The 16,071-nt window shown below is 62.0% G+C and overlaps 2 protein-coding genes across 2 annotated transcripts; one reads left to right on the top strand and one right to left on the bottom strand.

Annotated features, from left to right (window-relative positions):
• Nucleotides 1–25: 25 nt before the first annotated feature.
• Nucleotides 26–4,241, top strand: CHLRE_06g305400v5 (uncharacterized protein). The gene is made up of 4 exons (XM_043063689.1): nt 26–388; nt 735–1,132; nt 1,275–2,987; nt 3,163–4,241. Exons 2-4 carry the CDS (start codon nt 863–865, stop codon nt 3,370–3,372), a joined length of 2,193 nt encoding a protein of 730 aa, XP_042924395.1. The 5' UTR covers nt 26–388; nt 735–862; the 3' UTR covers nt 3,373–4,241.
• Nucleotides 4,242–4,465: 224 nt separating this feature from the next.
• CHLRE_06g305350v5 (uncharacterized protein) lies at nt 4,466–16,035 on the bottom strand. Its single transcript, XM_001691336.2, has 22 exons — nt 15,893–16,035; nt 15,230–15,825; nt 14,869–15,017; nt 14,683–14,727; nt 14,340–14,480; nt 13,745–13,869; nt 13,461–13,551; nt 12,151–12,291; nt 11,718–11,895; nt 11,254–11,517; nt 10,240–10,877; nt 9,782–9,943; nt 9,373–9,467; nt 8,794–9,166; nt 8,558–8,602; nt 8,303–8,374; nt 8,057–8,160; nt 7,768–7,902; nt 7,398–7,530; nt 6,908–7,085; nt 6,465–6,583; nt 4,466–6,066 (listed from the first exon to the last, which is right to left on the bottom strand). The coding sequence occupies exons 1-22, from the start codon at nt 15,904–15,906 to the stop codon at nt 5,698–5,700; spliced, it is 4,167 nt and encodes a 1,388-aa protein (XP_001691388.2). The 5' UTR covers nt 15,907–16,035; the 3' UTR covers nt 4,466–5,697.
• Nucleotides 16,036–16,071: the final 36 nt, after the last annotated feature.

Below are 16,071 nucleotides of genomic sequence, written 5' to 3'. Positions count from 1 at the left end.
CTCAATACACGGAAGACAAGGATGCTGTTTATCAGCGTGTAGCGCAGCGCTACCATCACCTCCTCCAGACAGCGAGGCCTATTTACCTGACCAGGGAGTTGGCATCCATCCTTCGAGCTCGCCATTTAACCAGGGCTTCCGCACTTACAATTCATCCTGATCGTATATAAAGGTTTCATTACAGAACCCATTATCCGCTTCAGCTAAGACTGTAAAATCGCTGCAGCTCGTCGACTTGCCAGTCCCCTTAACCAGCTTTGACACGTACTTCCATTTACCACTATTGTATTGCATTTGTACCCGGGAGCTCTTGCTGTCAGCCGCGTGCTGCCGAGTGAGAGGAGCAGCTGGAGGAGCCCTGAGTCTGCTAGCAGCGTTGTATAAGCAGGTAATCACTGATGGAATCATAAGCGACAGCTTCTATGCACCTGTCGCTGTTCAATAGTGCCTCGCGAAGTCTACCAAAGCAGTCGCGAGTAGCTCTGGTGGCTGCGGCTGTGTCAAGCATGCATTGGCTAAGCATAAGCAGCACATCTGGGGAAAGCCGGGCAATGCCGCGGACATGCGCATGAAGCATGAAAGCTTCTGCCGAGCTTCAGTGTCGCGTGGGGACGTGCAGCAATGCCATGTAACCGTCACATTCGACACAGGATCATCAGCATGTACAGTGCGCTCTTTACGGTCGCTTTTGCGCGTCGGCCCAAGCGCCCCTGACCATCCGCAACCCCGCACAGGCCCTCCACACGTGTACACGTTCCGCTCGGCAAAATGTGGAGCTAGAAGCCAGAGTTTCTGTGCGCGCTGGAAAGCGTGACGCCAGCCATTCTAGCTTGAGGCCGAGGCAGCAGCACCTCACGGCACAATGCTGTGCGGCTGCCTGCCCATGGGCGGTGGTGACCGTCGCAGCGTCACCACCCGCACAGCCGCGCCGAAGCCGCGACCAAAAAGCGCTACAAACGGCAAGGGACGTCCCAAGAGCGGTGTCAAGGACCCGGAAAACCTCTACGCGAACGGGTTGGTGGTGACGTCTGCAAAAAAGGGCAAGCTGGCGCCGGAGCCCGCGCCGCGGCGGGGCAGGCGCAACCGGGGCGACGATGGAGAAGACGCTGATGAGAATGCACCCAGCGACGAGGTAACTTTGGCGTGAAAGTAGGCACTAAAGCACGCTGGGGAGGAAGGTTAAAAGGAAGGTGCTTGGTGGGATAAGCTTTGGAGTGCTAGCAGGCGTGTCTTCAGAAACAGCAAACACGCAAGCCTATGATTCCATTGCGCAGGAGGAGGACCCCAACTCCAACGCAATCTTGCGGCCGCGAACTGCCGGCGGCAGCGTGATCGCCGTCGGCGCGCCGCCCGCCGCCGCGCCGCCTTCGCCGCTGCGCAGCCGCCTCGCCGCCGCGGGCTCAGCCACAGGTCCCTCAGGGCCCGGGCCCAGCCGCCTGGGTGTCTCCTCTGGTCCCAGCGCGAGCCTCGGCAGCGGTGTGGGCGCAGCTCGCCCGGCCTTCAGTGCCAGTCCATTCGATCCGCGGCCTGCGCCGGTGCGCCTGGATGAGCCGTTGCCGCCCGCGCCCGCGGCATCAGGGCCCAGCGCCGTCAGCATCATTGACGCTAAGAAGAAGGAAGCGGAGGAGACCAAGGACGCGGCGACTCGGTTGCGGGAGCTTCAGGAACGCAACCGGCTCAAGTCGGCAGGCGGCCTGGGCCTGGGCCTGGGCCTGGGAGCCACCACGCCGCCTTCGCAAGGAGGCGGCATGGGCATGGGCATGGGCATTGGCGGCGGTGGCTGGCCGGCGCAGCCGCACCATCCGCACCAGTCGCAGTTCCCACACGACATGAGCGCACTGCCAGGCGGCGGCAGCAGTGGTGTTCACGGGGAAGCCAGCTTTACTGCAGGCGCCAAGCCGCGCCTGGCACCGCTGGGCGGGCCAGGGAGCGGCGCCGGCGCCGCCGGCCACCAGGCGGCCGCGGCCGCCGCCGCTGCCAGCCTGGGCATCAACAGCAAGACGAATCTCACGTGGCTCGTGGAGTCACCGGTCGGGTCGCGGCAGAGCTCGGTGTCGGCGCCACACGGCGCCGCGGGCATTCCCGGCTCGCTTCCCTCGGTTTCCCAGCACAGCCTGAGCGTGGCTGCTGCGGAGGCAGGCGGGCATCATACACACTCGCGTTTCGCGCAGCAGCCGCAGGCCCCGCAGGCGGCCGCACCGACCGCGTACCCCGCGCTGCGGAACTCCGCGGCGCAGCTAGAGGCGCAGTTGCTAGCCGCGGCGGCGTCCCCGCCGCGGCACGCTGCAGGTGGCGGCACCGGGTTTGGCTCAGCTGTCGGCTCCGCTGCAGGCACAGCCAGCGGCGCGGCTCCCGGCGCAGGCGGCAGCGGCAGCGCCGGCCACTCCGCCAGCGGCGAGCAGGCGGTCTTTGCATTTGCCTCGCACATCCCGCTGCCTGGCGCGCGGCCGGGCAACCGCCCTGGCGGTGCCGCGGGCTCGAGCTTGGCGCCGCTGGAGGGGCAGCAGCAGCAGCAGCAGCAGCAGCAGCACCACCACAGCACGCCAGGCTCGCTGGGCGGCGGCCTCGGGGCCGCGCACGTGTCACACGGTGCTGCAGGCTACCACTCCCAATCCCTGAGCGGCACCGGCGGCGGTGGAGCCAATTTTGATGGGTTGGCAGCTGGCAGCGCGGCCGGTGCTGGCGGCGGGAGAGGGCTGCAGCACCAGGGGTCATCTGGAAAGGGCTCCTTTGGGCGTGGCGGCATGCAGGCGCCGCCGCAAGGCCCGAACCTCACGGCCTCGACGCCGCATGAGTCGGGCTTGACACGCACAACTCCCCTGGGCGGCGGCGGAGGCGGAGGTGGGTTCGGTCTCGCCGCGGAGTCGTACGGCGCGCGGCCTGTGACCCCCGCGGAGCGACGCAAGGAGGCGGCGGCCGCCAATGAGGCAATGCTGTCGTCGTTGCTGGGGGGCGCCGGCGGCGGCGTCGACTTCGCGTCTGTCAAGGTTGGTTGCCACACTTCAGGCCCCACGCCTCTGCTAACAAGTGCCGATGCCCCGCATTCCCTTCACCCCTCCCTGGCCAATGCTGCCATCCACCTCAACTGCGGTGTCGGCGCTTACCCTCTCCCTCCCGCCCTCTCCCTCCTTCCAATCCTTCTTCCGCTACTGCGACTGACAGGCGCATGGCGTGAGTGCGGGGGCGGACCTGGAGCGCTTTGACCGCGTGACGGAGGCCATGGGGCGCCTGGATGACCTGCTGGCGGCGCCGCCACCCAGCAGCGCCATGCGGCCGCGCACCGCGCTCAAGTCCGAGAACCCCGCAGCTGACTTCCTGGGGGCGACAGCGCCAGCAGGCTCGGGCATGGGCGCGGGTGTCTCGGCGTGGTGATTGGGGCGGGGCTGGGGGTAAGGGTGATCACGTCGTGGCGGTGGGAGTCTAGGCCTGGATGTCGTGTGGTGGTATTAGGCTTTGGGGCGGCGGGAATGGTGCTGGTGGGTACGCTGTGTGTGGCGTGTGGTGGTGTGATGACAGTACAAAGGTTGCAAAGGAACGTTCAGTTGTTGGACGTGGGTTGTGCAGGTTCAACATTCTGAAGCTTTGTGGAAGTCAAGTCTTACCGTATTCCCTGCCGGTGGCTTACATATACAGTTCCCGCCACCGGCGAGGCGGAACAATTCGTGAGCTGTGACGGGGGATTCACCTCTTCCTGGCTGTATTGTGTGGGCGTTAATTGCATGCTCAAAATTGTAGAGCTTTAGGAGAGCGTGTGGGGACGCCGCGTTGGCGAGAGCCACGAATGGCCCAATACAGTGGGGGCATGTCGCACCCGTGGAGGGCCCTGTAGGCGTAGCGATAGGCAGGATGGCTCAGAGTTCTTATATTGTATGGCATCTCTGACATACCGTACGTATTGCATGGTGCAGCTTGACTGCTTGTGTTGCCGTCGAAAGCGGCGGCATGGACGTTGTGCACGTGGTGTGTGGCTGCACGGCCGGCTGTTACCGTCAGCCGACGGGCTACAGGTGTGGCCGTCATTGGGACCGTACTCCCTGTCCATTGGCGTCCTCAAACCGGCTTATGACTAAGTCCAAAACCATAAATTCGGGCTCCCTTTTCTGCCTTGCCGCGTCTGTTTTCGCCCCTGCTTGTCATACTGCGCGCGGCCATTGCTTTGCTGCATACTGTTTGCAATTTCTCTGCGGTGGCCTCTGCCCTCTGGTGCTCATGCGTGGGCGCTGGTCATCTTCTTTGTCTTCCTGCAGGTGTGCTGCGGCTCTGCATCGCGAGTGTGGTGTTGCGGTGTGTCTGTGTGGTGCTATCGCCTGGCCGGGCGCCCGGAGCGGCGGAGCGTGAGGAATGCGCATCAGCAAACTTCCAGCCAGCCAGCAACTCGTCGGCACAGTAAATCCGGCATGCGACCAGCCGCGCACTCCTGCCCTGCCGTTGCGAATCGATGGCCATCTACTGGGGTTTGGGACTTCACCAACCTGCCTTACAAGTGTCCCGTCGCACATCCATCACACTCGTCCCGCCGAGCAGGCAGTGCCATGAGTCAGCGCTGCGGCACCACCAGGAGGGCAACCCTCTGAACCCTGAGCACCGCAGTCGGCCACAAACGCGATGCCAGCGCCAGTGTAAGTAGTGCAGTTGATTGCACACGCGCACATCCTATCCTATCAGCAGGCCGCCTGACGTTGGTAAGAGCTTTCTAACACCCCTTCGCTACCTGTTAGGCGTGCCATACACAGGCTAGGCACGTGCAAGTCCTTGTGCGACGACTAGCCCAAGACGTTATATTTATTAGGACTGGCGAGAGCAACTTCATACGTGTGCCTCTGTCTGCACTGCGCACGGCATGCACGGAACACTGTGTTCACTCCTTACGCCGACTCGCCCGGCCGGCCCAGCTTTGCCACATCGCAACCTGTCACTTTTGGTGTGGCCGGTCGTCAGCCTTCCAACTGGCGACGCTATGCCGACCTTGCCCTTACTTATTATGCCACGTCTGTATCTATCCGCCCACCACCCCTTTGTGTGTGGCGCAGCTGCTGCACAGGTCTGCCACAGCACCACCGTTGTCGTGTATAGGCAGATCCCTGGCCCTGACGTGTCATGTGTCCAATGACATCCACATCCGCCTCCGCTTGTTCCAAGGTCACTACGCGGCACAGGGAGCCTCAGCTATCTTGGTCCAGAAAAGGCCAAACAAACTGCACGCAACCTGTTGTCAATGTTCAAGCACTCGATGGAGCACCACCTCACTTGTACAACCGATGCGCTTGCAGCTCAGACAAACCGAAACGCATCCCCAACAGACGAATTTGTGCCGCAGTACACATGCCACATGACTGAATGAATTACGAGGGTGGTGAGTCCCGCTAAAGACATGCGAGAATGCGAGAACGTGCGAGAACATGCGGTCCCTGCTACTGTTCTGTTGCTACTGCCGCAGCCGCTGCCGCGCACGGCACGCAACCCCACAGCTTGCAACCCCCTGCTGCGCTCACCCACAGCAAAACATGCGGGAAACCGCACACGTGTTATTGACGTGCCAGCCCCACATTTCCTCCACCTCAACCCTTTCCCTCAGGCTTCATCCTTCGGGCCCGCAGCCCCTCCTGCTGCATCTGCAACGATGCGCCTGCAATCTCTCTCGAACCAATCCTGCCTCAAAACCATCGCATCGAACACTATCATCCCACCCACCCATCTCTACTTGTTCGACTTCAGCCTGTCAATGGGGTTGATGCTTTGCTTGGGCTTCGCCTCCTCCTTGCCGCGCCCCAGCGTGTTCACGCGGTCGGGCTGGCCCTGCTGCTGCGGCCGGCCAAGGGAGTTCACGGTCCCCACTTTGGGACTGCCAGAGCCGTTGGCGCCAGACGGCGAGTTCGGGCTGAGCGGGCCGGAGATGTGTGTGCCCATTGTGGCGGCCGAGGTGCCGACGGTGAGGCTGGCGGGTGAGGAGAAGCGCTTCTGAAGGGCCACCGTGTGTGCCAACGTGCCTGTGGCGGCGCGCGTGATGACGGACTTGACGCTCTCTGGCACAAAGCTGGGCAGCGCGTCATCCATGGCCTTGGACATCTGTGATGACGTGGAAAGGACACGGGGACAAGCGGCACGCGGTGGTTGGCAGGGCCGCGGAGGGCGGGGTGGTGCATGGGTAGCGGGGAATGGGAGTGCTGACGGTGGTAGGCGCCATGGTTGGCATGGGCCAGGCGTGCTTGGCTGTAGGGTGGCATAAGGTGGAGGGGAGGAGAAGCCCAGCGCGCAGAACACAGGTTGCGGCGGCCGCCCTGCCGCCATCGCCGCACGGGGTGCCAGGCAGCGCTTCGGGGTTCGGGTGACGCCGGCGACATGGGCGGGATGTGCGCGCGAGGGGCAATCAACCAGCGCGCCTCGTCGCAACCCCGACAGCAATCTAAGCTCAATTGACACGCGCCGCTCCGGACGGAAGCCTCAGGGATCAAGGGATTACTCACGTGCTGGTGGATCTGGGCCCGCGACATGCCGTGAAGCACCTCCGCATCGAAGCCCATGTCCTTGATGTAGGTGTGCCAGTGGGAGCGCATGACGTAGTACAGGAAGATGGCCACCATGGCTGCGAGTGAGGGGGCGGCAGGCGGCGGCGCAGAGGGGCGAGGGGCGTGGGGTCAGGGCCGCTGGGGTTGGTGAAGGGGTCAGGTGTCAGGGCGTGCCATCGGAGGCATGGAGTGGGGTGGGGTAGGCGCGTGCGACAGGCAGTTAAGTGTACGGTATGCATGCATGCTCGAGGAACGCGCAACTGAAGGCCGTACGTGCACACTTGGATGCCACCAGCCAACCTGCCCCACACGCAAGCTTCCCGTACACATCCCCAACATCCCTTGACCATCCGAGCTGCCCTCATCCCCTAACCATCCCAGCTGCCCGTATCCCTGCTCACCGACGTTGATGCCGATGATGACCGCAGACACGGCGATGGCTCCACTGTTGCTGACCACGCTCGCGTCCAGCAGGAAGTAGAGCGACAGGTACAGCGTCAGCAGCAGCACGCAGATGGAGCCGGCCTCCAGCGTGTTGGTCTCCACATGGTGATAGGGCCGGAACCACAGCTGCAGCGACTGCGGTCGCGTGTGCGGGGAGGTGGAGGTAGGAGGGGAGCAAGGGCGGGGCGGGATAGACGGGTCAGTGCTATGCCCGTGGTATCCCGGACTCGGAGAAGTGCCAGCGGGAGGTGTGTGGGAAGGCACGCTGGGACCCTGCGGGTGCGTGATGCGCCCGCCTTGGTCGCTCGCCCGTGCACCTGGCAGTGGGCATACGGTGTACGAACACACATACACACGCAACACACATACGCACAACACACACATGTGCCCTCACATGCACACACACACATGCATGTGCCCTCGCGAATAACACGCCCTGGCACCCACCACAGCCACCACCAGGATGGACATGCAGATGAGCAGGTTGAGGCCGGTGTCGGTATCGCGGCTACCCAGGAAGGTGGTCGCCAGCGCGATGGCCAGCTTGCGCAGCATCACAAGGGACTCCCACCAGATAAAGCTGCACCAGCGCGGGTTGAGCACACGGGGCGCGGGGCAGGGGCACGGGTCAGATAGATGAAGCAAACTGGCAAGCGCCTAGCACCGGTAATAAGACCGCCGAGTCCTCGGTTGTGAAATAAAGAAGTTATAGCGTCCGCACGCCGTCCGTACGAGCTGAACGCAGCGTGCGTCGCGACCGCCGCGCTTCCTTTCACCTCTACAAGTTCCCGCACATTGCGGCACAGTCCGTACTCACTTGGGCTTGTAGTCGTTCAGGTAGTACTCGGTCATGTCCTCAGTGAAACGCGTCTTGTGGCCGCACAGCTGGCGGCCCAGCGGGCTCATCAGCACGGCGTTGATGGAGGGCCAGCCCGCAGCGAACAGGATGATCCTGCGGGGTGGGCGGGCGGGGCGGCGTGGCGTGGCGGCGGTGGGACCCAGGCGGCATGCAAGCACGAGGAATGAAGGAGCCACCCCTGGGACGTCGCCCAGAGGCCTTTCCCGCCCTGTCGCGCCCACCACGCCACGCAGCGCCTCCTGCTCACCCGGGGATGCCCAGCGCCATGGCCAACACAAAGTGCTGTCCCTCGTAGCAAGTGACGTTGTAGTCCACCGTCCAGACCTGCTTGTTGTACAGACCCATCTTGACCTGCGCGCGAGCACATGTGTATGTGTGTCTGGCGGCAATCAACATGTAAGTGCTAACGTCCGTGCCCCGTGCCGCCATTGATGCTTTGCAACACCGCCGCCGTAAACTGTCGCCATCACCGCAGCCAGCCCCGCACACCCACCGCCAGGGGGTTGCCGTCCTTGTCGAAGTCCACGTCAGCGCACGAGAAGATGCTGAGCAGGTTGTCCACCACCTGGGAGGCCGAAGCAGAGGAAGCGCGGATGAAGCGCGGCATGGGGCAGTGAGTCATGAAGGCACGCGCGTGTAGCTTACTCCTGACACGTCGCGCGGGCCTCTTTGCTGGCAACCCATCCTCACGCGTTCAAGACACGTTTGGGCTCAGACCCTCTGCCTCAGCTCCCTGCCCGGTACTCACGTCCGGGTACAGAACAAAGAAGATGACAATCATCATAACCAGAACCTGCAAGGTGGGTGTACCAAGAGCGCAAAGATTGAAGGTCCCTGTGGGAAGTTGCGGCCAACCCGTCTCACCCTTGCTCTCTCAACCCTTCGCTGTCCATCCCTCTTCCTACCTCTCCCTTCCTCTCCCTCTCTCTGCCTCCCTCGAACCCTGGCCTGCCTTCCCGCCCCCACCCTCCTCTGGGCCCACACCTGTGAGAAGTAACGGTCCCACAGGAATGCGCCGTAGTTGCGCAGTGGGTCGTCCCGGCCCGTGGGGCAGTAGTTGTCCTTGACCAGGCCGAAGAACAGGGCCCCAGAGTTGAAGCCATACACAGGCTGGGCGCCGCCGGGTGCAAAGCTGTTGGCGACAGGCAGGCTGCTAGCGCCGCCGGCCGCCGTGGCGGAGCCGGAGGTCTTTGTTCGGGCAAAGGTATTCACGGTGGTGAAGCCGTTGTTATTGTTGGAAGTGGTAGTGGTGATGGCGGCGGCGTAGGGCTCGGGACCCTCCACGCTCTCGCCCAGCGGCACGCCTTTGCCGCTCATCCCGCGCTTCTTGGTCGCCTTCATCAGCTTGGCCCGCGACCTGCGTGGATGCGCGCATGAGTACCGTACAGGGTGTCATAAGTCGTACTAGGCAAAACACATTATGCAAAGCGTCAGCGGCGCGGCTGAGTTTCTTCTGCTGCAACCGCAAGACGCATGCACGTGCACATGCGGAGAAACCGGATTCTCCTGCAGCCCTGGCATCCTGCAACCCAGGTAACCCATGGCATCACTGCTGGCACTCACTTCCGCTTCTTGTAGTAGATGGCCATGTCGCCGAAAAGCGTCAGGATGGCGAAGCCCAACAGGATGTAGAGAGGCGAGGCGCAGCTCAGGATGACCTGGTGGGGGTGGGGGTGGGGCTGTAGATACCAGCCCAAACTAAACCAAACCCAATGCAATAGAGCGTGGAGGAGAGCGTGGCATATGCTTGACAACGGAGTGGCACGCGACAATAGTCGGGGGGTGAGTCGAGTCCCGGACAATGCGGACATGCGGGTGGACATGTGAAGCCGAGTAGGTGGGCTAGCTGGCACGCGGGCGGGCGGGCGGGCACGGGACACATTTGCCAAACCACGCCTGGCCAACGTGTGTGAGCCCCGCCCGGTGCTACCCTGCTGAAAGGACGGTGCCTGCCGCATTCACACGTGCGCACCTTGAGCATGGACCTCGGCAGGCCGCCGGCTGCGAAGTAGGGCAGCGAGCAGTCCATGGTGACGATGTCTCCTGGGTAGGCGGTGGCCTGGTTGTTGAGTTTGAGGTAGTTGTTGTAGGCGTCAGGGTAGCGGATGGGCACGTTGCGCAGCAGCGCCAGCACCTGTGCAGGGGAGGGGATTTGAGGGAGGAGAGTTGAGGAAGGGACAGGACACCGGCGCGCAAGGCGGTGTCAGCCTCGCAGTTATGCATCCTGCGCTCCTCACGCTGGGCTCAAGCGCGCCGCACCGCACGATTCTAACTGCCGGACCAGACCGCTCCTCCACCAGCCCGCGCTACTCCATTATGAGGGGCGCCTCGCCCGCGCCCATGCTCCCCACGCCCCGGCTCCAATGCTGGCTCCGCCGCCGCCGGCCTGCCCGGCTGCACCGGCCCCGACCGGCCGCCCCCACCCCGCACCTGGATGTAGCTGATGAAGATGCGCATGATTGTGGACTGGTTGGCAGCGTATCGGTTGAGCGCCTCCTCCCTCATTTCCTCCTCCGCGCGCTTGAGCTCGTCAATCTCGTACTCCGTCAGCCCTTGGTACTTGCTGTACGCCTCCTTGGTGGACGGCAGGCGGCCCGACGCGTTGACGCCTCCCTGCACAGAGCCCTGGCGCTGTGTGCCGCTGGCACCGGCGGTTGCACTGTAGCCGCTCTTGTCGGGTCGGAAGCTGGACGCCAAGCCGCCGGCAGATGCGATGTCGGGCTTGGGCTTGTGAGCGTCTGCCTGCTGCCCGTCAAACAGGAGCGCGACAGCACCGACGTTCAAGGCGCCGGAGCCGTTGGTGGCGCTGCCGCCGGCCTGCTGGTGCGCGGCCGGTGGCAGTGAGGCGGCGGGCGGCGGGGTGGGAGCGGGCGCGCCGCCGTCGGTCTCGGTGGCTTCCGCCACGGGGCCGGGGCGGAGGGGGCTCTTGCTGCCGTTGGGGCCCTCGGCGGCGGGGGGCAGCTGCGTGCCCGAGCTGGGGCCGGCGGTGACGCTGGCGGCGCGGCTGCCCGGGCGGCTGCCATCAACAGGGCCCACGGAGTCGCGCACGGGGTTCAGCGAGGTTTGGCCTGCGGGGTAGTGAGCATTTGAGAAATGTAAGCGTGGAAAGCGGCAACGGCAACCGGAACGCCCAGAGAACTTTGCCACCGGCCACCAGCAGTCCATGCATTGCAACCGACCACCGTGTGCCCTGTACTATAAAGTAAGGGAACACCGCCGCGCCCTTCATCACCACGCACCACGCACCACGTAAGTCTCATGTCCGCACGCGTGCGACACACATGAAGCCCCAGCAAACACCATGCATCAGGCCATTGCATCGTACGGTAACCAGCCCCGCCGCCCTCACTCCCAACAAGACCCACGTCGCCGCACTCGCACGCACGCGCCAACTTGTCACGCACCCGCACACCCGCACACCCGCACACGCGCACGCACACGCACCGTGCCAGCCCTGGCCCGCGGGGTCCAGCTGGTGCAGCCTCTCGGTGTGCTGCTGCACCTCCGCCACGTCCAGGCCGTGGTCGCGAATGTCGCGCGCGGTCTTCTGCGCCTCCAGGCTGCTGAGCACTGTCATGCCGATGGTGAAGATGGTGAAGATGGTGGCGAGGGCGTAGTACAGGTCGTTGAGGGACTTGGCGGGGCACTTGATGCAGCTGGCCTCGTCCACCAGGCCCCAGCCGGGCTGGCAGGCGCCGCATAGCGTGCCTGTAATGATGAACGTGTGGGCGGGCTCACAGATGAGGGCGCGCGGGGGTGGTGAGACAGCACGTACGGTCGACAAGCCACGGCGTGTGGGTGAAGCGTGTAGCATGTTCTGCTGTCGCACTCACAAAATCCGCTCCTGGGTTTTGCTTGGACATGCATGCCCCCGCCGCCCATCGCGCTTCCGCTCCCAAGCAACTCACCCATGTAGCCCTCAGCGCACAGGGTGGTGGTGTAGTTCTGGTTGTAAACATACGTCAGGTTGTACACCGCGTTCACGAACTCTTCATCGCTCATTGTCTCAATGGGCTTCACCACGTCCACGTTGGCCCCCAGCGTTCGAAGCTGGCGCCGGCCAAGGAGGTCTTTCCACTTTTGGTCCTGTGGAGGGGGTGGGATCGCGCATGGCGGCCATGGTGATTTCATTTTGCCCTATCTAAAGGGGCTGCGCGGCCCCTGTAGTAGGACATGACATTACCCATGATGACCCATTACCGTAATGTACGTTGGCCAACCACAGCGGCAGAATGAAGGTGCGTGATGAGTGTGTGGGTGGACAAACACAGGTAGGCAGAGCGCAGAACAACGGCACGTATGTACCCGGTGGGGTGAGCGAGTTGCTGCTGTTAGTCTCACCGCCAGTGTGTTCATGGAGGCGCGCTGTGAGGCGTTGCCCTGCATCCACTTGACCGCCCACCACGTCACCGCCTGGATCTCACGCAGCGAGTCCTCGCGGGCGTCGTACGTGCAGGAGTCGGGGTTGGGGCACTCCAGCACCTGCACATATGGTGCATGCATGAATGTTTGCACAACAGTCAAACGCCATGCTAGTGGAACCTGTCCATACATCGGGAAAGCCTCGCGTCCGAATCCTGTCTCAGTTCCGTCTGAATGCCCGCTGTCCGAATGAAGTTAGTCCGAATCCCTTCTCTGAGAACCAACGAGGGGTCGGACCAGGCTTTTGGCGACCCCCACCCGTCCCGCCTGCGCTCTCCCCGCCGCCCGTCCCGGCAAAACTAATGAGTGCGTGACAGGGCGTGTTCTGAGGAGGTAGGGGCATGGGGGCATGACTGCATGAGAGACCGCCACACGAGTGGTCTCCGCCACTGAGCCCCTGTCCCCCAGCACTTAGAGTGGGGAGGCTGACAGCGCACCTAGGCGCGCTGGGCCTGGGCCCACTCTCACAAAAGGGCATGCTTTGTTAAGGTGGGCGTCCTGGCCATGGCTGGGTGACTGCAGAGTTCCCGGTGAAGTAAGAGCTGTAATGGTGGCGGTTGTGTGAAGGGCGTGCTTGACTAGCTTTCGGCAGCAGGTGCGGCGGTGCACGAATTGCGTTGAGCATCTAAGCAAGCCAGCGTTTCAGGGATGGCATGGGGGTAGGGTGTGGCTGTGCTGCTGGTATGTGCGAGGCTGCTGATAACTGTGTCCTGGTTGTGCATCACGTACGTTCCATCCGGCCGCTGTGCACATGCGGAGCGCGGCGGCCGGTCTTCATGTTCTTGCAGTTTTTCTGCCTGGGGTCCGGGTGATTCATGTCGGCAGAATAGCCCACTTATGTGCGCTCCTCTAAAGTTGCGTGCGGGGCGTAGTAGTAGGCTGTCCAGATCGGGTCATAGGGAGGGATCGACCAGCAGGTAGGTCCGGGCAAAACCCTGATTTGTCGCACGCTCTCTGCCGTGCGTGGCAGCACCCATGCAGCAGGTATGCGTGTCCCCCCACTGCTGTAAGCGGGGCCCGTCCCGACACTCTCCGGCCCACCCACCCCCGTGCTCTCCCTGCACATCCCGGCGCCCCAACAACTCTTTCCCAACAGCTTCCGGATGGGATTCCGATTATATATACTACCGGATTCGGACCACCACGTTTTATTTCCCCGCCGAATATGTTCCTGCCTGGCTCCCTCACCCCAGACTCCACCCTGCTGAGCTAGCGACACATGAGCCTACCTGCTCCGAGTACAGGTTGCTCTGCCAGTAGCCGTCATCGGGCAGCATCATGGCGCCCTCATCAGGGGCCGTGCAGTTGGTGCTGTCCGGGCTGCGGTATGAAGCAAAGCAAAGGATCACGCCATGCAACTAGCGCTCAATATGGACAGCTGCACTACTGTATGTTTTGCGTGCCGCTGCATGCCATTGCGCGCTGGAAGATGCCCGCAGTGCACAAGCACAGCAGCCAAGGAAGCAGGCAGCAGAGCAGGCAGGCAGGCAGGCAGGCAGGAACGCACGCTCACCAGGTCTCGCACTGGGTCGCGGCTGGCATCATGTTGTAGGTGCCCAGCGGGCAGCCAATGCACATGTCCTTTGTGGTGGGGTCCAGGAACTCGCCAATGGTGCAGGGCCGCACGTACACCAGCACCTGCAGGTGTTTCATTGCGGGTTGTGCCGCCATCAAGCAAGGCCCCTACCCAAGGGCCCCTATTATGTATGTCATCAAAATCACACCAAGCTAAACCTGAAGAAACGGGGGGTCTTCCTTTAAACATGTAAACATGTCCGATGTGTACACATCGTACAGCTAAGTATCCGCATTTGATGACTGTGCCGCCGCGCGCCCCGACCCACCCCACCCCGCCACTCTCACCACCAACCTTCATCCCTGCGTAGTGCTCTTCCATTGTCTAACATAACCCGCGTGGACCTAATTAACCGAACAGCTGAGGGGACGTCGAATTAGGTGCGTGGCACCTCTCCATAAACGAGGGCTCATCACTCCCGCCTTGACACCGTCCTTTCTACGGATGTGGGCCCAGTCACCAGCCAAGGATGGGGCAGTGCTGACTACTTGCACCAAGCTCAGTATGTTATGTCATATGGCGCCCGCCCCACCTTGACGCTGGCCAGCTCGCGCACGGGCTTCGTCAGCGTGGCGTTCAGCTCCAGCACGCGCGGGCCCTCGGGCGCACGAAGGCGTGTGTTCTGGAACACTGCCAGGCCGTTGTCCGACATCGTCACTGTGCGACCCGCAATCTGCACATTACGCCACCATGGCAGTAGATAGTATTAATTGTAAGAGGCAGCAGAAGCAGTTCATAAGTGTCTTGGCTGCTGGTCGGAAGTCTTGTACGGGGGGGCAGCGCGGGTTTAGACTGCTGCACTCGGCGAAAGTCAGTCAGCAGTCAGTATGTCTGTATGCAGCAACGGGTAGGAGATGAGCACAAAGAGTGCTTACTGTGAGGCCGGACTTGTTCATGTTCTCCGGTGCCTCCAGGTTCACCTGCGGTCCGTGATGAATGAGGGGGGAGTCTGGGACCACGCACATTGTCTGCTGGGAAATAGATACACTAATGCACGCACAGCATCGACCTCCGGCCGCGGGGCGCGCATCAGCAGCATGTCTGCCATTTAAACTGCTTACCAGCGTGCCGTCAGCCTCGGTGCGCAGGCCGCCCAGCCGGACTTGCACGGGGGGCTGGGTGGCGTAGCCCTTGCAGGCCTGGCCGTACCAATCATACATGGTGGCATTGATGGGTAGCGGCTCGAAGCTGGTGTAGTAGTCAACAATATCTACACAAGCAAGCGGCGTATCGAAATAATAGTCAGCATCAAATGGCCGCGCGCGGCCGTGAAGGGGGCAAATGATATGTTTAGTATGTACTATACTAGACAGGCACGCACGCAGGAGACAGCCCACCCTTAACACGTGTGTGTGGGACAAATGCAGCTCGGAGCAGGTACAGCAGGGACAAATGCAGCTCGGAGCAGAAGTCCTTACTTACCATTTGCCTGGATGTAAAATGCAGAACTTGCGATGTCGTCACCGTGGCCTGAGGGATCCGCCTTGTTGTCGCGCCAGTGCCAGCATGCAAGCGTTTCAGGCGGAATTGCATTTTGATTTAACGCATGCAGGGCCGGAAGCTTCCGGCCTGTAGTTGTGAGTGCAGACGATGTGTTGTTGTCGGTATAGTTGTACAGGGCCGTAATGAAGTTTTCAGATGTATTTGCACCAAGAAGCTTCGAGTTATTGGCTTGAAGGGCACTCAAAGTGAGGTTGGCGACAACAACACTTTTGGCAGCAGCAGCTGTTTTCCATGTGGCGGTCCCAACGGCACTGAAATTGTACTGTACTTCAGGGTTGAAGCTGTAGTACCGGAACGTGTGCAGCACGGAAATGGTATCAAAATCAGATGATGAGGTGAATACCCGTAGGGTATTGTTATTTAGTATTGTCAGCGTTGAGTTTTCAAGCCGCATGGGATCCACCGAGTAGCTGTTAAGCTGCACCGGCATGTATGACTCGTTGATGTGGCAGTAGCTGATGTTGAGCATTCCCTTCTGGAGCCAGTGAACTGCGCCACCACTTCCATTTAATGCCCTGCGTAAAAATATGTTATTTTGCCAATGGACGTGAACTCAGGGGTCACTAGGGTCACCAAGCCCACCTGTTGTTGATCATGCTGACTTTATCCAGGTGGAACTGATAGCAGCCCTCCACCTTGGGGCAAAGCGTTTCTCCAGCAAGGCTGATAGCCCCGCCATCGATAGCCGAGTTGCCCACGAAGTCCACTTGTCGTAGCTTGACAACGGATGCTCTTTGTCCAACAAATGCAATGCCACCGGC

This window comes from Chlamydomonas reinhardtii, chromosome 6, assembly GCF_000002595.2.
Source record: "Chlamydomonas reinhardtii strain CC-503 cw92 mt+ chromosome 6, whole genome shotgun sequence".
Lineage (NCBI taxonomy): Eukaryota > Viridiplantae > Chlorophyta > Chlorophyceae > Chlamydomonadales > Chlamydomonadaceae > Chlamydomonas > Chlamydomonas reinhardtii.
This window is presented reverse-complemented; position numbering and strand designations above follow the sequence as displayed.

Excerpts from the sequence above, each read along its gene's own strand:
- CHLRE_06g305400v5 (XM_043063689.1), top strand. The coding sequence starts at position 863 with ATGCTGTGCGGCTGCCTGCCCATGGGCGGTGGTGACCGTCGCAGCGTC. Across the intron at positions 1,133-1,274 it reads AGAATGCACCCAGCGACGAG|GAGGAGGACCCCAACTCCAA; the intron begins GTAACTTTGGCG and ends TCCATTGCGCAG. Across the intron at positions 2,988-3,162 it reads TCGACTTCGCGTCTGTCAAG|GCGCATGGCGTGAGTGCGGG; the intron begins GTTGGTTGCCAC and ends TGCGACTGACAG.
- CHLRE_06g305350v5 (XM_001691336.2), bottom strand. Across the intron at positions 9,167-9,372 it reads ATCTACTACAAGAAGCGGAA|GTCGCGGGCCAAGCTGATGA; the intron begins GTGAGTGCCAGC and ends GCATCCACGCAG. Across the intron at positions 6,067-6,464 it reads GGGCCCAGATCCACCAGCAC|ATGTCCAAGGCCATGGATGA; the intron begins GTGAGTAATCCC and ends ACGTCATCACAG.